This window comes from Strix aluco, chromosome 22, assembly GCF_031877795.1.
Source record: "Strix aluco isolate bStrAlu1 chromosome 22, bStrAlu1.hap1, whole genome shotgun sequence".
Lineage (NCBI taxonomy): Eukaryota > Metazoa > Chordata > Aves > Strigiformes > Strigidae > Strix > Strix aluco.
In genome coordinates, this window is record NC_133952.1 from 6,155,789 (window position 1) to 6,177,671 (window position 21,883).

General features: G+C 46.7%; 2 protein-coding genes across 5 annotated transcripts in view; one reads left to right on the forward strand and one right to left on the reverse strand.

Moving 5' to 3' along the window:
- Positions 1–20,632, forward strand: C22H1orf167 (chromosome 22 C1orf167 homolog). The gene is made up of 23 exons (XM_074848130.1): positions 1–135; positions 2,774–4,596; positions 5,147–5,190; positions 5,780–5,999; positions 6,184–6,359; positions 6,851–6,948; positions 7,307–7,493; positions 7,928–8,109; positions 8,452–8,638; positions 8,816–9,038; positions 9,615–9,796; positions 9,961–10,057; positions 10,456–10,598; positions 11,079–11,290; positions 12,099–12,243; positions 14,520–14,787; positions 15,363–15,471; positions 15,738–15,969; positions 16,078–16,213; positions 16,948–17,058; positions 17,780–18,076; positions 18,204–18,315; positions 20,580–20,632. Exons 2-21 carry the CDS (start codon positions 3,337–3,339, stop codon positions 17,837–17,839), a joined length of 4,272 nt encoding a protein of 1,423 aa, XP_074704231.1. The 5' UTR covers positions 1–135; positions 2,774–3,336; the 3' UTR covers positions 17,840–18,076; positions 18,204–18,315; positions 20,580–20,632.
- Positions 19,176–21,883, reverse strand: part of MTHFR (methylenetetrahydrofolate reductase) — an 11,064-nt gene continuing 8,356 nt past the window's right edge. For all 4 annotated transcript variants that reach the window (XM_074848133.1, XM_074848132.1, XM_074848134.1 and 1 more), the window contains 3 exons: positions 20,973–21,074; positions 20,607–20,726; positions 19,176–20,042 (listed from right to left, as the gene is read on the reverse strand). In XM_074848133.1, the coding sequence (XP_074704234.1) occupies positions 19,845–20,042; positions 20,607–20,726; positions 20,973–21,074 (420 nt within the window). In that variant the 3' untranslated portion in view covers positions 19,176–19,844. The remainder of the gene's footprint in view (positions 20,043–20,606; positions 20,727–20,972; positions 21,075–21,883) is intronic.

Below are 21,883 nucleotides of genomic sequence, written 5' to 3' on the forward strand. Positions count from 1 at the left end.
CGGGGTTTGGGCGTGAAATGGGGGACAAAGCTGCAGGTTTGCCCCTACGCTCGGAGGCGCAGGCACGGAGAGGCGTGTGCCCCGTCCCTGGGGTTCTGGCGAGGCCCAGTGGCACGTCCGGCGGTGGCTCTCAGAGTGAGTAAGTGTCTACGAGGGGACGCTGAGTGGGGGCCTGGGGCCTCCAGTTGAGAGCAGGGCCTGAAATGGCTCCCCCGGGCTGGGGGTGATGGCCCTCCTGCTCCCACCACCCCATCCCGGGACTCCGGCTGGTCCTTGGCTGGCAGCAGGCGAAGGGAGCTGCCGGAGCAGGAACTGCCCTCTCTCTGGTTGAGGGAAGAACACTTGTGCCTGCCTGTTGATGCCAAAGTGGGGACGAGAGGCTCGTGCGATGGCAGCCATGATTCAGTTTGTAAGACTTGAGGAGTGGGGGGAAAGCCTTGTTTCTACGGCACATGAGGCGTGATCTTGGACCAGTCGCCGTTCCCAACCTACAGCGTGAAGTGGATCAGCCTTGGTCTGCAGGGATGGGAAAATTAGTGTTGTCTGTGCAGTGCTTACGTGTTTATTACGGGTCTGTCATTGTTACCATAATGCTAAAATGGCATTCACTTGAAAGAGCTTGATTTACTTTTCATGAACCATGCTATTTACCTACTTTTGCTTATAACAACAGAAGTACATTGATCAGCTTAATTTTTGTTTGCTTGATTGGATTTGTTTCAGGTTTTACTGCATTAGTGTATTGCTGCAAAGTGTACATAGTAAGCGTGCATTAAGTGTTTTAGTTGGAAACATAAAAGCTAGTATGAAATCCATTGGTCATGGATTTTGCAGTTCGCAAAATCTGCGGCTTGCCTTGAGTATCTCTTTTAGCCTTAGAAGAAGTTTTAAAAAAGCACTTCATAAAATCTTGTTGCCTTTTGAGTAAGAGTAACTACTGCTTAAAGTGGTTACATTAAAGTCCTGAATGGCAATTTTGGGAAGGCAGACAAACATGATTTTTAAAGGACTCTATCTCTTCGTGATCTCAGTGAGACTGAAATTAGGAATGAGTGAGGTGAAGAACACCATAGTGTGTTGAGAACCTTGTACCTGCTAGAAAGAACTGAAATGGAGAACTAAAAAAAATCACGAGTTATCAAGAAGATAGATTATGTCTAGGTTCTTGAGCATAAAATAGGCCAGTGCCGGGTACCAGGTGTTCATGGAGCAATGCAGCACTGATAAACATGATGGCTTCATACCTTTTCACATTTCAAATCCTTTATAACACCCTTTTGTGATACATTGCTAGTTGGCTGAGTATTCCTGGGATGTAAGGAGTGCTTCTACAGAACACCAGTCCGCTGCATTTTGTGGTTATACTTCATGTGGTGATAGGCGCCCTAAAGAAGGCAGCCATGCTTTGTCTGTTCACTCTGTAGCTGCCAACTTTGTCTTGTCTGGAAAAAATAATGGGATCTTTCCATTCATGATACACTTGGTGATGGATGAAAGGCAGTAACTGCAGTTCCCAAGGATAATTGCAACACTGCATGATTGTCTCCTGTTGCTTTAGTACTTGAGTTTACTCCCCAGTTTATGGTGATTACTGAAAGGGTTTGCATGTGAGAAGGACAAGTGGGCTGTTTGCAAACAGGGATGACTGAGGCTGAGAAGCTTTCTTAGAAGAGAATGAGATAAACATAGTTTGGAAGCAGAGTGCAATTTCACAGGAGGCTTTCTGGTATTTGAGTATGTTTGAAAAAGACAATGGGCATTGATTTCTTATGCTGTGCTATCTCTTTTTTTCAGATTGACTAGGTTTTTTTTTTTTTTAAAGGTGTGTGTGTCTTTTCACAATACCATTTTCATTTTTTAAAAGGGGGGTGGAAAAGAATGGTGGTTAGAATGACAGAGTGACTGACAACTTGATTTTAAAATTTGAGGGAATGAAATCACAGTCCCCTCAAATTGCACTTACCTGTTAGCAGCAACTTACGCATCTGTGCTCAGCATGAGTGTTACATGTATAACCATCTGATTTAGTGGCTAGACTGCAAATGAGGTCTCCCATCTGTGCTGTAACCCTTCCAGGTTAGGGGACAATGTAGATTCTCTGGATGTATAAACATGGTTTCATGTTTACACGTGGACAAGAGGAAATTTGCCTCTATAGCCTTGAACGTTTGCAGGGCTGTAGCATATGTGAACAAATTTTCACTTGTTCAGCAGTTAAACAGTACCTTAAGTCAAGTCACTACCTTTCCTATCAGCCCTGGAGAAAATACAAGTGTGGAGGAGATCTGAGCTGGATTTCCAATCAATGAAGAGGGGTAAGCATTGTACTCCAGCTGAAACCATGTTGCACTGACTTCTGTAAAAACATTTTTTTAGACCTGTTCTTGTTTGGTGTCACGTAGATCTGGTTAGATGTAAAGCGTTCTGGAAAAGCAGCTACAGACTACCTTGTCTCGGCAGCAGGATAATTCAGCCTTGCTAGCAACAAGTTCTTTCTGAGGCTGCAGGTGAATGCATAATGCTAGAAGTCTTTGTTTTCCGGATTTTCTGTTGAGAACAGAGTCTGTCCCCTTCAGTCATTCCTGCTCTACCAGACATGATTGTCTGCTGAGAAACAGGAAGAGTGTAGTGTCTGTAATACTTTCAGGACTGAGGCTGGTGGATTGGAGACAAGAAATTCATAAGGAAAGTACTCAAAGCCTCTGGCAAACTAGGCAAGACGTGATGAGAAATATGCATGCTCCTGTGTTTATTTCTTCTTATTTTTCTTCAGAGCAAAGAAACATTCAGAAGAACGTCAATGTTGAGCGGTATTTGGGCACTAGAAGTTGAGTAGACATTTCTCATAACTGGCTTGAGGCTGCAGCACTCAGTGTAACTCCCAGCCAGACAGCAGAACAAGGCCGGCTGTGTCCTGCACCTCTGTCAGCTGGGAAGAGAGATCCCAGTCTGAGACAGACTAATCTCTCCTGCCCTTCTCAGCCATTCCATGACACCACCAGTCAGTTCTCCAGTTCCTGCTTCCTGCAGCAGAATAATCTCTGCTCTAGGCTGCAGCAGCAGAGCTCTAAGGGTGTGGCTCATAGGATTCCCCATCTTGCTTTGTCAGTGCTCCCTGCTGCGAATCTCCCTCAGAGACACTCACGCCTTGAGGTTTATAGTTTAGAAGGGAGAAGGAATGAGGGTATTGACATTCCTCAACACCACCATCAGAAGTCAAGGGCAGTTGGTAGCTGCTCCATACACACTGCTCGCCATTGCTGTTTAGAAAGTACGAACAAGAATAGTGACTCTTCAGTGGAAAAACAACAGCATCAGCCTCCTGCTGCTTCTTGTATGGATCCTGTGAACCCTTCGCTGGTCAATGCACATTTGCCATCTCGTGCAGTAGATTCCCCTCTTACGGATGAATTAGTGGCGTGTCCCTCTTCAAGGAGTTCAAGTGAAAGTGTGAATGCTCCTCACAGTTCAGCCCTGGCCTTGGGGGATCTCAATCCATCTGGTTTGGAGTCCCTTCGGTCTCTTTTGCAATCCTCACAGATTTCTGCTGGTTTGTACAGTTCAATCCAGAGGCTTAAGCAGGAAACTGCTTTGATGGGGATGTGGGGCTCCCTCCGTCAGGAGCCCAAGTCTTCTCCAGTCAGTGGCAGTTTGTGCTTTGCTCCTGATGACTCACCTCCTAGTATCCTGAGCACAGGAGAACAGCTAGCTGGAGTAAAGACCAGTGCCACTCAGGCAAGATTGAAATGGGGTGTCCCGTTTGCTAAAGACTGGAGCCTTGGTGCAGTGACAAAGGACTTCAGTCGTGCAGAACCTCTCTCTGTCTCTCACAGATACAGGTACATTGACGTGAACACATGGAGAACCAAAATTTCAGGTGACATCCAGCCAGAAACCCTCTTTTCTGGGGTGGGCTCTGGCAGGCTAGTGGATACAGAAGCAGATTCCTCCTACAGTTGCTCCCCCTATTTCAGATGCCAGTCCCAGGCAAAGCCAACTCTGGAAACTGGTAGTCTTTATGTTCACACAAGAAGTCATTCCCCTGAAAAGGTTCGTAAAGGAGAAGAGATATCTGGTGGGGCATCCCCATGTGCTGTATCTTGGAAGAGAGACCTGCCAGCCAGTCCGTATCCAGAGGCTCTGCAGGTGTCACTGGAGACAGATTTGAGGAGGGCTCAGGTGAACGTTGGTGTAGCCATGTATGGGACTCCAAGGGAAGTGTGCATGAGAGTTGCTTCTCCTCCTGGAGATAAAGAGTTTAGACCAGTCCAGCAGCTTAGCATTAAATCTGTAGAAATCAACAACTCTGAACCTCGTGTTAAGTCCAGCAAAGAGTCAGAAAAGGTATGTGACTCTAGATCACAAGCAGCCAGAAGAGTGGCACTTGAAGAAGGCTTTGGTGAATCTTCTGACATAGATTGTATGAACGTGAGCAGAGAAGGAAGGAGAAACAAACACTCCTACCAAAGCAGCTGGAGGAATTGGGAAGCTGACGCCGATTTCGACCAGTCTGAAGAACCTTCTGTGGAGAGGAGTGCCAAAGAACAACAGTGCTGTGAAGAAAGGAGCCAGACACAGGAAACTGTGTCCAGAGAGGTGAGGGTGTGCTCACTGTAGTATCCCTGTTCACAGATACTGCATGCGCTTGTTTTCGCTTCTTGCTAGAGGTGCAGAGTTGAGGTACAACAGTGATGGGGATGCTTGTCCTATAGTTTTTTCTGGCACCAAATGTCCAGAATCTCTTCTCTTGTGGTCCTGCTCCATCCCAACATATGCATCCTTCTGTCTCACATGCTTCTTCCTAAAGACCAGCTTGTTAACTTAGTTGTTCTTGGGAATGTAAACACCTGTTTTTATTCTCTGCATCTACATGCAGAAAGAAAGCATTAAACTGGTTTTCATTCTGTGTGTAGTTGCAGGGCCCTGAGATTTCAGTTTTGTTCTGATTTTCCATATCTGAAGTATGTAAGAGTATGCACAGAGCAATGGTGGGGGTAGTGTCAAAGGCATCTGACCTAATACACTACCCTGAGGCAGCACTGTTCTGGTCTCCATCCAAAATTACTTGCCATGCTGGGCACAGACAAATTCTTCAACAGAGTAGTGTGAATAATCATGTGAGTTACTGTCTTTTGTCTGTTTGCAGGTGTTGGGGAACAGCTTCTGGTCATTAAAGGTGAATGAGCAAAGGTAAAAAGACTCTGTGTCCATGTGTGGGTGTGCTGGTAGTTAACAGGGGAGGAAAACTGCAGGAAAGTGGCTAAGGAAGCATGTTCCTGGGGAATGTTTGGTTTTAGGACTTAATCTACATTATTCTGCCATAGTTGGCTCAGGGGCTGCATCTCTTTCTTTCCAAACAGTTGCCATCTAGAATGGAGAATGCTCTAAAAAAAATTAATTTCTGTATCTTTTAAACTCTAGCGTCTAAATCCAACATTGGTTGTCGCTAGCAATGAAAAAGCATTGGTACCATGTGTGCTACTTTCCAGGGCAGCAAATTCTGGCATGCTCACTGCACAGTTAGGGAAGATCAAGAACTGGGCTTACCCATGAGATGGGATTCAAATTTGTGACCTGTGGATAAAATGTGTGTGAGATTGCTATCAAGTTAACAACAGTGATACCTTAATTTGGTGTGAGGCTGCAGGTTTTTCACTCTTTAGAGAAAATGATTTGAAATACCTCTTTTCAGCTTGATGACTGAACTCTGATTGCCACCTCCTGGCTGTGTTTAACTTTCTGTTAACTGGAGCTCATTTTTGTTTTTTCTCTTTTTAAGTTTCCAGCCCTTACATGACAGACAAATGCTAACTAGGTGTTTCCAAGCCTGGAGGAGACACATTCTCTGGAAAAGGGCTGCAGCCAGGCAGCTTTACAGACAGCAACTGCTTCGGAAGGGCCTTGGTGCTTTGCAGTGGGCTGTGCACCAAAGGAGGATGCAGCTGGAGGTAGCCCAGCAAAGACATGCCTCGGCTCTGCTAGCTGTCAGCTTCCGCAGGGTGAGGACGGGCTGGGGACAGTAGAAACAGTTCCATGAGTTTTCTGTTGTGCAGTCAGAGAAGGCAGAAATCCTGTTTGGATAGGGAGGAGAAAGGGGGTGCCCTGTATGAAATTGAGTGGTGTGAACCCTGATGCTGATAACTCTGCCTGCAGTTTGTTCTAATCATGTGGTTTCTCCTTCAGTGGAAGGAAGCTGTAGCAAAATGCAGCAAGAAGCAAGCTCCGCAGCCTGAGCCATATCCCCATACCCAAAGTTCATCAGTGGGGTTTCTTCGAGTAGGAAGATTAGCAACTATGACAACTTCAGCTCAGCACCAGCTTACAGTAGGATACTCAAAGGAAGCGGAGCAGGCTCGTAGGTAAGTTGAGATCATTCTCTTTCAGTTATCTTGGACAAGTGGAAGTTTACAAGCACAGGGAGAAATTCTTCTCAAATGGTGGCAAACTTGTTTCCAGGTCCTTGGATGTATTCCTGCATATAAGCACTGTGAGAATTAGTAACTTAGTTTTAAGAGTTAAACAGTCCTATTCCAGAGCTTCTGTGCATTAGTGTTTTCAGTCTGATTTGAGTGTCTGACAGAAATACTCCTGTACTATTTCTTGAGGTCAGCTGTCACCTGCATATGTGATACAGGCATAAATGAGATTGGAGTGAGGCAATACTACAGTCTCTAGCAGGACAGTAGAGGTGTCAAAAGAAAAACCTTTTGTTGTGCCTTCTGATTCTGAAGGCAGAAGAACAAGTCCAGACAAAAAGAGAGAGCTACCTAGGGAGAAAGAAGGCTATGGATTCTGCTCTCTGAGTGCCTCTTTGGACAGATGGATGTTAAAGCCTGCTTGTGACTTTCAGGGTGGAGAGAGGACTGTGGACACATCTTCATCGTAGGCAGAGAGAAGAGGAGTTCTGCTGGAGAGCTCAAGCAATCAGAGATATGAGACAGCTAGCTGGTAAGCACACATTCCGTAGCCTTGGAGCAGCTTGGAGGCAATTACTGTTTCACCGTGTTTCTTGGTTTGTGTCTAGTTGTTGCTTTGACCAGGCTCTTTCAGAACCTGATCCTGCAAATAGCTGGGCCAGTGTCTGTGATGGTGGAGGGTGGCCCACTTGCCGTGTCATACACGTTCCTTGTATTAATTCAGCTGCAGCAGATGCTCTTGCTTCAGCAATGTGAGCTGTCTCCCATAAGTGCCCTTTCTCAGACATCTGGAGTTCAGCCAGGGCATATTTGCTGTGTGACACCAAGTTGTTTGAAGTTCTTCTAAGTTATTTTTTTTTCTGTCGGTCTCTTCCTGCCCTGCAACGCAGCAGCTTTCAGACTGTGGCGCCTGCAGAAGGAGCTACTGAGCAAAGAGGAAGCCAGGCTTTTGGAAGCCCGCGCTCTGCTGGAAAAGAAGCAGCTACGAAAAATTTTCTGGCTGTGGCGTTCCCGATGCTTGGAAATGGAACAGATTTTAGCACTGACAACTCGGATCCAAAGAAACTTGGTCTCCCGGTAAGTTGATGAGGTCTGTTTTTTTCATGTGAAGTCTGTTCACTGTGGAAGTCCAAGGAATGCCAAAGCCAACCCAGACAGTGATGTGTTGCTCCATCTTAAAGCCATCTATTCTTTTGTTTTAGGAGTTAATAAAGTAGGGATAGAAACATGAAAAGGAACTGCTGTGGCCAGAGATGTTACGACTTGCCTCCTGTGCACTGCCAAAGCTTTTTGGTCCTGACCTTTGATGTCCTGAAAGACCAAACCTGAGAGCACCCACTGTGCTGTTGTGCTCTAAGCATGACAGTTGCTTTTTAATGAAATAAATGAATAGAAGTTCAGAAGACAACAGCTTCTGTCTGTCTTTCCTGAACTAAACCCAGTTTCAGGAGGCAACACAAGCTTGTACATGTGGTTTTCCATGTGGTTTTATTTTCCTTTGGTATTCTCAGGTGCTTCAGTGCATGGAAAGAGACTGTTGAGCAGAAGGCACTTTACAGGCACAACCTGGCCCATCTCAGAATAGTATCACTGAGGAAATACTTCCAGCAGTGGGTTGAGATGCTGCAGGTCAGAGAAGATGATAAGCAGGCAATGATGAACTTCTTCCTCCTACGATGGAGGCAACATTATGGTGAGCAGCTTGGGGTCTGTGCAGAATCTAAGATTTGGAGGTGCTTAGGCTCCTTTTTCCTCCTCTTGTGTGGTGAAAAACAGCTGAATACAGCCTGATAGCAGAGCGGCTCAGATGATGCACGGTATTAAAAAAACAGAGTGGGCAGAGGACTAGTTGTTCTGGATGTATCAGTGAAGCTACAGGGAGATTTGTTGTTCTGTTTCATAAACCTAGCAGAAGGTCTTAAACCTCGCTGAAAAGAAGCAGTTTGAGGGCTGGGCTGGGCTGAGTTTCTTAGAAAACTCTTTTCATTTGCCTTTTGACAAATGTTGTCTCTGTCACTCTCTGTAACTGGTTAAGGACCAGTTATAAACTCAGTAGCTGACAAGACTGCAACAAAGAGGCACGAAGATCAGCCATTGTGGACTATAGAGAGACGGTTTCCGGAGAAAATGGGCTACCCTCTTGATGACTTCTGCCAAAAGGTGAAGCTCCAGAGAGTATATCTGCTGTGGAAAGCAAGGCTGTGCGAGCATCACAGAGCTGAGTGAGTGAAGATGAGCCAGTTCCTGGAGCCCTGCCCTCATTAGTAGTGTTCACTTGACTTTCTGGTCCTCCTGGAAGAGGACCCCTTTTACCATCTATCACCCATCATGTCTCTACTAGTGTCCCCCTCTGATACGCCTTTTCAGTCACTTTGCTGTCTCAATATCTTCTGTTTCAGTTTTTTCTCTCAGACTTTGGAGCAATGTAGACTCAGAAAAGCTCTGAAATTATGGAACCAAAAGTGTCTCACACTGAAAACAATTGAACAAAGTCCCAAACACTCGCACAGGACTGTCTGTGAAGAACCTCTTGCCATGCTGTTTTCTGAGGACCTGTCAACATCTTCTGGCTTTGACAGCAGTGCTCCAGCTACTCTAGCCTCTCAAAGCTCACTGGAAAAGGTGAGGAGGTCTTGATACATCCACACTGCTCTGATGTATTAAATTGATGGGATTTCTGGGGGAAGAATTTCTGCTTCAACATGATATTGTCATCAGCAAACTGTGCTTAGTATTTAGGCCTGAAGAGCACTTGAGCCTGTGGGGTCCTGGAGTTGAAATGTAATCAGAAATCATAAAGTCACTTCTCTCTGTGCCCTTCCTGGTTCATCATTTAGTGATCTGGGGAGGTGCTGAGCTAGTGAGGATCTCCTGTGCAGTTGTTCCTGTCTGTGGCTGCAAGGTGGAAGGGATGAGATACAAAGAGCCTCATCACTGAGAAAGTGCATATGCCTGTTTCCCCTCTTCTTGGTATAGAAATAACTGTATAACTATTCAGTATAGAAATAACTTCCCCATCACTTACATCTTTGCACTCCAGAGCTGTACTTTCTAGCCTGCAGTTTCCTTGGATGCATCCTGGATTTCCCTGAATCCTTGCCAAAAAGAGGAGGAAATGGCATGGTTGGAACTGTTAGCCGAGTGGTTCCACTGCGAGGACACTTACCTCACAGCGTGTTCTTCCCTCCATACCTGCAGGAATACAGTTTTAGTGGCAGCAGCCAGCAGAGCTTCTCCCCCGTTCTGACTGCTGAGGATGTCGCACACATACCGTATTACAGTTCTTTCCTGCAACAAGGCCAGCGTGCAGAGCTGCCAGCTGAGCTGGGTGGGGAGCTGTGCTTACAGGCCTCCTTTCCTCCACAGAGTACTGGATCTGGGTGAGTTGGAGACTGGTTCCTTGGGGTGCTGGTAGCAGTGGCCCCTTGTTTGGTTTGGCTGAATTCCTTCCTTCTGGTTAGTCCCTCATGTCACTTCACATCATCCTTCCAAATACTTTATCATCTTTTTTTTTTTCCTTTCCCCTTACACTTTTGTCTTACAGAAGAAATTGGTTTGTGGGAGGTCAGTTCCAGTCTTTGGCACTGCAGATTCCAGACAATAATGTCCTGCCTCTTACCAGTTACTCTACATGGGAAGAGGTAAGCCTGAAAAGTGGTGTGATGCATATAAATGTACAAGTGTTTTCTGCATAGCCCAATTTAGCAAAGAGCCTTTGGGTTTCAGTATCAGCATATGGAAGGTCTCACTGCTGTTCTCTTTGTTCTCTCTTCTCTCTGACAGAAGGTTTGGGAGATTGAGGCATTTCTCAGGGTAACTCTTCCCTACCATTTGCCAGCTGAGTTGGAAATTGGCCACGTGTCAAGGATTTAAAAGGGATGTGTTAGACCCTCATGTCTGCGTGTTCATGTGGTGTGTGGGGGTTAGCAACAGAGAGCTGGGCAATCATAGAAGTCACAGCGGCAAGGAGAAAGGGCTGAGCTGCATGGAGTAACTGTTGCAGCAGTTCACGGCCCCTTTTTGCTTTTCCTGATTACAGAACTGCAGTTCTGACAAGGAAGTGAAGAGCTGCTGGCACCAAGCAAAGAAGTGCTGCCTGCAGAGGTACTTCATTGTCTGGTCAGCTCGGACTCAGCAACTTGTAAAGGCCCAGCAGTGCTACAGGCTCGTTCAGCTGTCTCGGTAGGTATTATGCTTTCCAGAAGTTTCCTAAAGCTGTCTGTTTTGGGAGCTCTACACTTGCCTTTAAGAAAAAATTTCTTCCTCTAGCTATGTTTTTTCTGTCCTCAGTGGGAGTTTTGCAGCCTATTATTTAGGTTTTTTTCCTGCTTTTCCCTGTGTTAAATATAACACAATCATTTCTGGTTTGGTGGTATGCCTCACAAATTAGAGCAAGCCCAGCACTGCTGATAGCAAGCCCTGGTAACTTCCTATCTGCTGACTTGGCCTTGTTCTCTACTCATTTGGAAGTTGAAGAGCACAACAGGCCCAAGAACTTGCCCTGTCCATCGTTTCCCCTGACATTTAATGGGGAGGGGATGTTAACAGATCAGATGTATTTCCTAAACTCCCTCATGTTATGTTTATTGTTAAAGTTTCAGTTACAAGGGTGTGAAACTGAGTTGTTCCTACAGTTGATGCAATGACCTTTGTCTTTCTCAGAGCCTTTCTCAGCTGGCACCACTGGGTTGTGGAAAATAAGAACCGAAAAGCAGCAGCAGCAGCCCTAAAACATCAAGTTCATTGCTGCCACATGGCTTTCAGCCTATGGAAGAAGAGACTGGCCCAGAAAGTGGAAGCTGACCGGAGGTTCAGGCGTCACATTCACCAGATGACTGCTGATGCTCTGTGGCGTTGGCATTCCTACTGGCAACGTGAGTTCCCCATCCTACAGCAGCACTTGTGTTTGTAGGAGGGGAATGCTGTGGGAATGGTTGGGATGGGGAAAGTCCCACTTCAGGTTGTAACTGTGCACTGCTTCTCTGGAATTGGCACAAACGATCCCAGGGGTCAGTAAGTGCCTGTGTCGCTGCCTTGTGGTTACGAGCAGGGTACGTGCCCTGCTGTTCTGTAGTACTTTGTGCTGGGGCAGATGCTCCTTTGGCAGCTGGTTGGAAAAGGGGTGGATCTCGCTTTACCTGCACTACCAAAGGAGTGTTCAGGCAGTGTATTTTAGCAGCTGGGGAGTTAAATGGAGTTCAGGTGCGGTATTCCAAGCTTGAACATATCTTCTCAGGCCCAACAGTCAGGCTTTGCTTCAGTGGGAGCAGGGTGTATCTTTTGGAGCTGCCTAACAGTCCTGATCCTGTCCCTCAGGGGATTCCACATGCTTTAAGTGTTAAGTACTTACACTGTGCCAGGGAAGGAACACTCCCAATTTTGATGGAAAACTGCCTTGCAGATGAGTCGAAGTGGGCTGCAATCCCTTGCTTGGGGAAGGGCAGGGCGGGGGGGGGGGGGCGGTGTGAAAGGAGGTCTGTCTGCCTTGCGGACAAAAAAACTACAAGATAAATTGAAAAGTCTCTTCAGCTGCTTAAAGAGAAGACAGGAAATCTTAGAAAGTCTGGTTCCATTTGGTACTTGCAGCACCTGTATTCTTTGCTCTTGTTTGAACTCTGCGATGGGAAAAAAAAAAATCGATGGGCTCGGCTCAGCTCAGCAGGGTCTTCTGTTCTCCCCCAGGGAAGCGTGCTGTGAGAGAGCTGCAGCAGCGATGGGCTCAGCACAGCTGCCAGGAGAAGAAGAGGTTGATCCTGCAGACATGGTATTGCCACACAAGGAAGCAGAAAGATGCTGCTTTATTCTGGGATCGTCTTCTCCTGCGCAGGTTTGTTTCCTGCCCCGAAAGCATTTCCGAGGGAAGCTTTGAGTGAAGAGCAATTTATGTAGCAGAGAATCTAGTGTATTTAGACCAGAGCTTGGGTTTGAAAGTACAGCTAACTTGTGTGTGAATGGAGCTTCTGTAGGAGCGCTTCCCTGGGGGTGCTCCTACATTAAGGGGTCTGTTACCCATAGCCTCACACTTGCCATCTCGTTCTTCTCACTCAAAACTTCTTTTCTTTCCAGAACTTCTGTTCAGTCTTAGTTACGCAGTGTGGTATTTGTAAACTAAGCAAGGGAGATACAAACAAATTTGTGTAGTTTAAAAAAGTGAAAGCCTCATTTCCACTGGAATTACTAATTGCTGAAAGGAGTACTGGGCAGAGGTCTTACAGAGATCTGATGTTTACAAACCTGAATCTTCTTGATTCTGGATACAGCATGTTGATTTTAATTTAAACTAATGTGAAAAATTTAGTCCAATATATTCCTGCAGAAAAGCAATATTCAGTAAAGCCTGTGAAGGGAAAACCATGATACTCAATTCATCTCGGTGTTAGTTACAATATAGGTGAAGCTTTAGTGTATCTTGGAGTCTTATGTCATGGTGCAGATCCTGAAAACACAAGAATTTGATCTGAAGAGTAAGGTGTCTGCTGCCAGTCATTAACAACTTCTCTCTTAGCTGTTCAGAAACTTTCTCATTGAAATCTGTTTTGTTTGTGGTTTATGTTGTGTGAGGCTACTGTCTGCCTGAAATCCAGTGAAGTGTCCAGCTGCAGTGAACCAGGAATTGTTCAGGTCATTCTCTTTGAGATAATTCAGGAGGGTAAGAATGAATAAGATTATTTATGCCAAGGATTCATTTAAGGCAAGTGCAGGTTTGGCCCTAGCAGATTTCCTTTTGAATTGCAGGCTCAGGCTGAGAGGAGACAAAGATCTGCAGAGGAAAGAGTAACTAAAAACCCAGTAAAACCTTAGTGGCTGTGACGCTTAGACTCTGCACTCACCCCACCCAATTGCATTTTCTTCTGCAAATCAATCTGTGTGGTGGCACCCTAGTGAGAAGTGTGTTTGAGAGAAGTCCTTAATGTTGCTCCTTCCTGTAGAGTGTGTCTCCACCATTAATCTTCCTTCTGAGTTCTCCTTTGATGAGAGAGCGCTTCTAATTTCTCACCTGGATATGGTACAGGCTGAGCCCTGTCTCTTCTGAGGGGGGCATTTTTCATGCTAGGATAACCTGCAATAGATTCTCTTGATCTTCAGAGAAGCCTGCCAGGCAGAGGATATTTACACCTCTGCCCTATGGTGCAGTGGGGTGATTTGCATAATGAAAGTCCAAGTGGAACAAGAAACCAAAAGGATAAGCCAGAAGTTAAAAGCAGATTGGCTTCTGGGGTTGCAGAGGAAGACTGGCCTCCTGAGCATCAGCCTGCAAGATATAGATTATTGTGGGTGCAGATTTACAGTGCTGTTAATAGTAACTCCTGTAGACATTGATTTTTTTGGAATAAAATTGTCTCCCTAAAGATTCTAGATGTACATCTAGTTGTACATACATAGTTTGTGACAGCCAAGAAAAAAATTAAAATCTGAATCTTGACAACAAGCTGCTGTCTTAAATCCAGCTTGGTTCTGCAGCAAGCAGACTTAAGGAGTCTGTTGAGTTTCATGCTGATGGAGATTTTAGCAGTTTTATTCTTATACCATAAAGAAAAAGCCTTCCTCAAGCATCATCCTAAAGGTCAGGTGCTGGCACAGAGAAAGATTGAAGGCTGACTAATTTCATTCCTCTTTCACTATGTGTAGTGGCAGGGCAGCCTAGGAAAAGTGTTTTGTAGGCAAAGGAAAAACACGGTATAACATTGCATTCAGTTTGCAGAGGCCTTTGAAGAGGAGGAAATTCTAAAATGATCAGGAGGAAGCAGACATACTGCTGGGCTTTGAGGAGTTGCAATGTAACAGTGATGGGAATCTGAAGTACAATGAGAAGTTTTTAGTAGAAAGAAAATGTAGTGAGGAGGCTGAATTTACACCTCCCAAGGACAAGGCACTGGAAAAATAAGTAACATGGAGAAGGATACATAAATGTTGATTGCAGAAGGAATAATAGGAACAGGCTTTTTTCTTGTTGAATGTTCTTTTAGCTTGCTTTGACCACTTATGTGTGAACACTGCAGGGTGGGGTGAGAAGGCAGAATTTGGTCTATAGCCTGTTTGGTGCTGACACAGAAAGGTGACTTTAGGCATCTGCCACTTTTCTGTGCTTGTATTGTTTTTCAGGTGCCTGGTCACCTGGGCCCAGGTCACAGCTTGTAGACTGAGGCAGCACAAAGCACTCTCTTGTTTTAAAAGGGTCAGAGAGCACCACCTCCTAGTTGTGAGCTTTACTGAGTGGAGAGTGAAATTCTTGAGAGCTGAACAGCAGGTGCTAGGAGAGAGAAACCACAGGTGGCAGGAACCCTCTCCGGGTAAAGCCTGTCACCGCTGGCGATTGGCCTCAAGAGGACAGCAAGCCCTGCACCTAGGATCTGTGGCTACTGTAAAACAGGTAAGAAAAAATGAATGTCCTTATGAAACAGTTATTCTTAACTGCCTGTTCTGTTGTGAAGACCTCAGTGAGTCACTAGACACTGAGTCACGATGATCAAGGCTTGTATAAAAACCTGGTTTGACTCATGGTGACTGCTTAGTCCCTGCCTTGAAATTCTTTACAGACTGTGCTCACAACTTCATCACCATAATCTGGCACTGATTGTGGCAACCATCTGGAGCACAGCAATAAGGAATGGGGACATTTTGACCAGAGAGACAAGAGCGCTCCTTCCTCTCTGCTCAAAGATGAGATGGGATAATCACTGTCCCTGCAGAGCAGAGAGAGCTGTCAGAGTTGCAGCTTTTTTCAAAAGGCTCACAGCTAGCAAATCACAAAGAGGTCGATTGATTTGGAAGGGCTGAGTCAGTCCTGCTGGGATCTCATCTGTGCAGTTTCCAGCCTGGGGTCTAGCACATCAAACTACCTGCAGGGATATGAACATAAATGTATCTCTAAGGCTAGTTTGTGTGTGTGCTGTCTGTGTGTATTGTGTTTAGTCTTGGCTGCAGCTGTGTTATTTCTGTTTGCAGGCCTGCAACTACTGGACAAAAGCAGCTGCCTTTTCCCAGTGCTTACGGCAGTGCAGTACCCTGATAGGTGCTAGGAAGAGCAGGAAGATGTCTCTGTCTTGGTCCATGAGTAAGAAGATGCCCAGTTCTCTCTTTTTTTTTTCATGGGGCCATGTGGGGAGTGTGAGTGAGGAGGGAAGGGGAGTGGTGTTTGCCATCCGGTGTTTGCTGGATGCCTGGGATTCTTCTGTGGAGTAAGTGCTCATGGCAATCAAACTCAGACTGTGGGTTGCTTCTGTGTTCAGGAGCCAAAGGACTAAGGGCTTATGACAGTTCTGATCTCTCCCTCTCTAGCTCTGAGGTTAGCTCCTGTGTGATTCCTCTTTTCTTTCCTAGAAGGTAGAAGAGGCAGAGAAAAGGGTTCAGCACCAGCTGTCCCTCTTGGGCTTTTTCCCAGTGCCATTCACCGCTGGCTGGTGATCTACAGAAACCAAAACAGGTCTGAAAGGCTGATGCTCCCTTACCTGGTAGAGAGACCTGGTGTGGTAGGACCCTGTCCTGCACATGCAAGGGTCCAGGACAACAAAGCAGAGGTGGACTTGGAGGAACAGGACGAGAAGGGGCTTGGGTAAGTAGAGTGGAGGGCTCTGGGCTTCCTGTTGTTGCTGCCATCAGGGAAGGAGTCTCTTGTAGAGCTGCTGGACTGATAAAGCTTATCTTCCCCTGTTACCTACAGGAGGAAGTATCTGAGGTGGTGGCATCACATGGTGATACTTCGCTGGTGCCAGCGTGACAGGAGACTGCGCTGTCTGGCAAGGGGATGGCATCAGTGGAAAGAAGCCAGCAGGGTGGTGATCCTGGCTCAGGTGTTGGTGAGTGTCACCAGGGTGGCAGTGATGGGGTTACTGGGCAAGCCTGCTCTGCTTGCAGCCTCACAGACATCCTGGGAGATGAGACGTGGGGATTTAACAAGTACCAGAGTGCACCAGAAATCCTGGTGTGCTGCTGTGGCTACTTTTTCCATCCTTCTCTTTGAAATACCAGCATGGCAGACTGGCATATCCAGATACTTAATTGTGCTTTGCCCCATCTTACAGATGGAATGCTGAGACAGGATGATTTGTATAGATTGTCTGTAACCTGTGCAAAAAGTTCACAGCGAGTATCACATCTGTGTTCCTGATACATCCCTCTGGTGTCCACAACCTACCAAGGGCTGTCATTTGGCTTCCCCTTCCGCTCAGCCCCAGCTGTCTATGGAACAGACCCAGGTTCTGTCTGGCTTCCTGGGCATTAGCTGTGTGAGATGTGCTCTGACCTGCCCACGAGACAAGATGACACACGTATAGCGAGTGCATCCATAGTCACTGAGGAGCTGTGCCAGAGCACTGGTGGGGCACTGTCCTTTCCCCAGGCTGCTGTGACTTAATTAGCCACGGTATTTGCAGGAATAAATTTGTTAGTAGTCAGCTGTGTTTGTTATCAACGCAAAGTTGTTCAAGAGGGACCTGGGAAAGCAACTGGAAGCAAGGTGGGACTAGAGGGAAGTGAGGTAGTTTGCCTGCCAGAGCCCAGTTAATGTGTGCACTGCCTCTTTTCCTGGCAGGACCAGCAGCGGCTGATAGAAAAGGCCTGGAGGGTGTGGAGACAACGACATTTGCAAAGCTGTGTGGTGCAGAATTTTTTGGAGGAGGAAGCCAGGAGCCTGCTATCTCAGGTAAGCTTTTATGACTGCTTTAATTCGGTGGACCTCAGTGGACCAAAAAGCACCCCAAAGGAACAACTGGTGTTCTCTGTATCTCCCTGCACAAAGCACATGCTTAGGGAGAAGTTGAATACATCAAGGAATGGGACTTGCTTATAACAAAGGGAAATAGCTTCCAGATTTATATGGGTTCATCTTTGTGTGTTTTTCAAAGCTTTGTGTCAGCAGTCAATTTCCCTGACGTGTGCCCCCTTCCCCACTGTTACCAGAGATGTTAATCCACTAATCCCCTGCCTCTCAAGAGCCCACTCAGGGAAGAAACAGGCTCCACATCGGTGCAGGAGGACCGTGCTGACTTGCACCCAGGGGCAGACAAAATTGCTATAAATTTGAGTGAGCAGCAAAGGCTTAGAGCTCAAATAGCCAGTTCACTCCTCTACTGCCTCCCAAAGATCCATGCAGGATTAGGTCCTCCTTTAACAAGATGAGAGTAAGGGCTGAAATCACAGGGCAGAGTGGGCACTGGTCTTCCTCTTCTCACATTGATTTGTACTCTGCACTTCACTTACTGGCTACAGGAACATCGGGGAGACGGGGAAGGGCTCTGAGCGAATGGTGAGGCAGTGGGCATAGCCATTGCTAGAGGAAAAGCTGTGTTTACGGGTACTGTGAGGGTGGCTGCAACCCCTCAAGGGTAACCTGAGTATTTGATTTGTCCACTTTACTATTTAAGGCCTTTGGAAGGTGGCGCCAGCTAACAGCATTCCAGCTCAAGGACAAAGGATGCTGCTGAATGGTGGGGGCCTGCCTGCAGCTGCTGCTCATTTCAGGACACGTGGAGGATACAGCTGGCTGTCACAACAAAGAGCTGGTCCTGCACAATCAAGAAAGCGAATGCTCTGCTCATGATAAAAGCAGTGCTGCAGGCCAGAAGCGCAGTAGCCAAAGGACAACCAGGAAGAGGTGGTACCTAGTGAAAGTTCCTCTTTAAAGGACTGATATCCTACCTCCCTAGAGGCACAAATTGGAGGTTATTCCCTTTTGCTGTGAGGTTGCGTTCCCTTCTCCTCCGGACCCTGATTTTGCTGGAATTCTGATTAAAGGTCAAAACCCCACCTTACAGGCTTTCCCTTTTCTCAATGTTTTTTCCTGGACAGGAGTTTAGTGTCATGCAGGGGAGTAAGCAAATACATCAGTCTTAAAGAGATGAGCAGGAGCCTGCCTGTACAAACCTACATCCTGTTGATTCCAAAGTCTGGACTGTCCTGGGTAGGTGTGAACACAGGTCTTTATTTTTAGATTTGGCTCTTCCCCTGGGGGGGGATTCCCACATGGCTCCCACCTCCTCCCCCTGTCTAGGTCCATCAGCTCTTCATTAAGCCTTTCAGTGGGTGGCCAACCTCTTGACTGGTTCCTGCTGGTTCCTTTCTGTGCTGAATGGGCTAGGGATGAAGAAACCTGCTGGGAACAGCTGAACACCAAAAGCTTTGCTGAGGCAAGACAGGCGTGTCTGACCCCCAACCTTCCCATTACTTGCTTCTGTGATTGATGCCCTGTAATTACCCTAGATATATGAGCCCAGTCTCAGACAGCTGTAATGAGAGGGTCTGAAGAATCTGGGAGAGGCTTTTCTTCCTTACTTGTTTGAAAGAGATGCTCACAGCGTGGCAGGGATCTTGAAATCCCACTGGGAACTGCCCCAAGGTCTTGTTTTCCTAGCCTGTAGTAGCTTTGCAGGATTGTTAAGGACACAAAGCAGCCTCCGTAGCTCCCCCAACCCCTTCTTTCAGTGCTGTGGGGCCTAAGGCTGTGTTAAGAGGCATTGGGTCAGGAAAGATAGGCTGTCTTTCCCTACAGGTACTGGAAAAGGACCACCCCACCTCCTGTGAAGTTGCAGAACTGAGCCAAAGGTTGTAGCTGGTTGCTTTTGGTAAACTCTAGGATTTAAACTTTCTCTGGTCCACTCTGGAGCTCTGTCCATACTTTACTTACGGCCTACGTTGAAAGTGAAGGCAGAATTGCCCCATAAACAATTGGTTTTCTTAAAATTTTCCTTTGTGCCAGGCTGATTAGTTTGCAAACATGAGTCTTTGTTACTTAGAAGAGTAGGGCCTAGTACAAGAGACATTTGTATTTGTGTATCTTACTGTATTTAATCTGAGAAATAGTGTGATTCCTACTCAGTCTCACTCAAGTGAAATTCACATATTCCTATGAAAAAGAAAACAGGAAATACAATAAAAGGAGAAAAGTTAGGGAGAAAACTTGAACCTTCTGGAGTGAGTGCAAAAGAGCCTGATATGATCAGTTATGAAGAAATACATCTTAGGAGTGCAATGTAAAAGCAACTTGAGGAGCTTTTCAGGGTTAGTAACTGCTGAAATAGTCTCCTTGCATAGGCACTGCTGACAGGAGTGTTTCTATCCCCAAGGCAGCGTTTCTGGCATGAGAACATTACCAGAATCCCACTGAGTTTTATCACATTGATGCACAAGAGTTCTCCTGTTACTGTAGTCAACATAGCCATGATTAGCACCTCTTCATCCCACAGAGCTGGCCTTCAAGCTCAGGCTAGAGCCTCAGCTCAGAGCTTCAGGTAGTTCTGACTAGTGTTCAGTGACAAGGGGTCAGGGAGCTTTTGTGCTGGGGGTGGAAGGGCATGTAGTGTGGGTAGATCAGAGCGCTAGCCGGGTCACTGGGCTCAGGAGTGCGTGCTCTACCATCAGCACAGGAGCTGCTTTTTCTCTCCCCACAGTCCGTGGACGGAAGGAGAAAATAAAGGATTAGAAGAGGAATTTTCACTGCTGAGTTGGAGAGTTCAGCAGCTCAAAAGTATCATCCACAACCTGCCAGAGGCAGTTTTCGAGTGGGAAGTCATTGTCCACCAGGTTGACCAAGTAGTAGTTGTCATGGATGTACTGGATGATCATGCGAGAGGGTGACTCCTCTTCATAGAGCTTGGCCCACTGCTCAATCCATAGTGCAAAGGCCTCATCCTGCCAAGGGGAAAAAAAAAAAATGCTGGCAGTGGTGTAATGCACATTTTCAAGCTACATTTTCATATTTCATTTAGGACAACCAGTGTCACACATGCCTGGCCAACTTGTGGCTTGTTTCTTCTCAGTAAAAACTGCAAGAGCTGAGCAAGGAGCTTCATGCTTACACTGAGGGAGCAGGAGGAGCAGTATCTGGAGCTCTGCAAGCTAATATCACAACCGTACTTGATTGCAAGAAGTGTCAGACAAAAACAGACCAGACACGTTTGCCATAAAATGGCTCAATACTGCCCCTGTGTGTGTAAGAGGGGAGAGAGAGCAACGGCCCAGAGCTCTGGGGCCCACGACAGTGACAGTGGTAGCTCCCAAGCCTGTTATTGGGCTCTTGCTGTGTGAAGAGCTCTTGCCAGAGCAAGCTTCTTACACTGAGGGAGCAGGAGGAGCATTATCTGGAGCTCTGCAAGCTAAGATCACAACAGTACTCAATTGAAAGAAGTGTCACAGACTAAAAACAAACCAGCCACTCTGAACTTCCAGGGCATCACAGCAGGAGGGAGGACTCACCTTCCAGGAGAGGAAGCTTACAGGATCCACTACAGTGGGCTGGATGATCTCTCTGCCTGGGAAGATGCCCCAGGTGACAGCATTGGGTTGCAGATCTGGAGCATTGGTGATATTCTGGCCCTGCCAAAGGAAGGAAAACCTTTCTGAAGCAACTGCTGGAGAAGGGATTGAGTGAGTTGGAACAAGTACATTTACCCTCTGTGTAAGAGATCAGACAGCTGCTGTGCATCACAGCTGACTTGCTTCACTTGCCCTTCCCTTCATCAGCCTTTGTGTCCTGCTTTGATCATAGTGATATCTGAGTCTTTGACATTTGCCTCTCTCCCAAGGTGGTGAAAAGAAAGTGTCCTGTAAACAACAGCCTACCTTGACATTGACAATGTGGTAGTTCACTCGCAACTCATACTTCTTCAGCACTTTGAGCAGTGCCGTGACGATCTCACTGGAGGTGAAGAACTCAAGGTATGCCTACAGGGCAGGAAGGGCAAAGAGATTAAGAGCTTTTACTCAGGGCAGGGCTGGGACGCGTACAGGCAACCAAGAGGACAGTTGTAGAGTCTGGGCTGCATGGAAACCAGGCAGCTTAAGACTTGTACATTCATTCCCAGAAACAGGTCCTACAGAGGATGCTTGAGCAACTTAGTAAGAGAGCTGGGAGGGGCAGAGGGGGAAATTCGGGAGAGCAGAGGTAGTAACTTAGGAGCAGCGAGCTCAGGAAAGCTACAGCCTTCCTGTTCTTCATCCAGCTGGCAGGCTGGAGTAAGCTCCAGAAAGCGTCACAACTGCTGTGCCTGGGAAGCAGTCTGTGCTAGACAAGAGTAGAGTGCTTGGAAGAGGCCTGAGCTTGACCTCTGTTCTACATGGTGCACTGTGAACGGCAGTGTCCTGACAAGGCAGCCCAGTCTGGCCAGAGCATAAGTCAGGGGTCTCAGCTGGGCTCTCCCAAGCACCCTACCATTCCCTGTCCTCATCTTTTGTTCACAATTCTTCCTGTGTGCTTATACAACCTAATTCTGTACTTGCTCCATCTACCGTTGCTCTGTGCTTGGCTGCTCCCAACAACTGCTTCCCCTCCCCCCATTTCCTGGTTATTGTGTGAGATGATGGATTTCTCCTCACCTCGGGGGAATTTTTTCCTTTGAAAAACGTAACTGCATTTGCCATCTGCTGGTCTCATGGCTTTAGCGATTTGGATCCCTTTTGAACAAGGCTGCTTTGTTTCCTAGTATGAGCCACTTGCTTGGCATTTACCTTGATGGAAGATTCCTATCACAGCC

Bases quoted from the DNA above. Each gene is read 5' to 3' on its own strand.
- C22H1orf167 (XM_074848130.1), top strand. From the start codon at position 3,337: ATGGATCCTGTGAACCCTTCGCTGGTCAATGCACATTTGCCATCTCGT. The intron at 11,291-12,098 runs GTGAGTTCCCCA...GTTCTCCCCCAG, and splicing joins TTGGCATTCCTACTGGCAAC to GGAAGCGTGCTGTGAGAGAG. The intron at 16,214-16,947 runs GTGAGTGTCACC...TTTTCCTGGCAG, and splicing joins TGATCCTGGCTCAGGTGTTG to GACCAGCAGCGGCTGATAGA.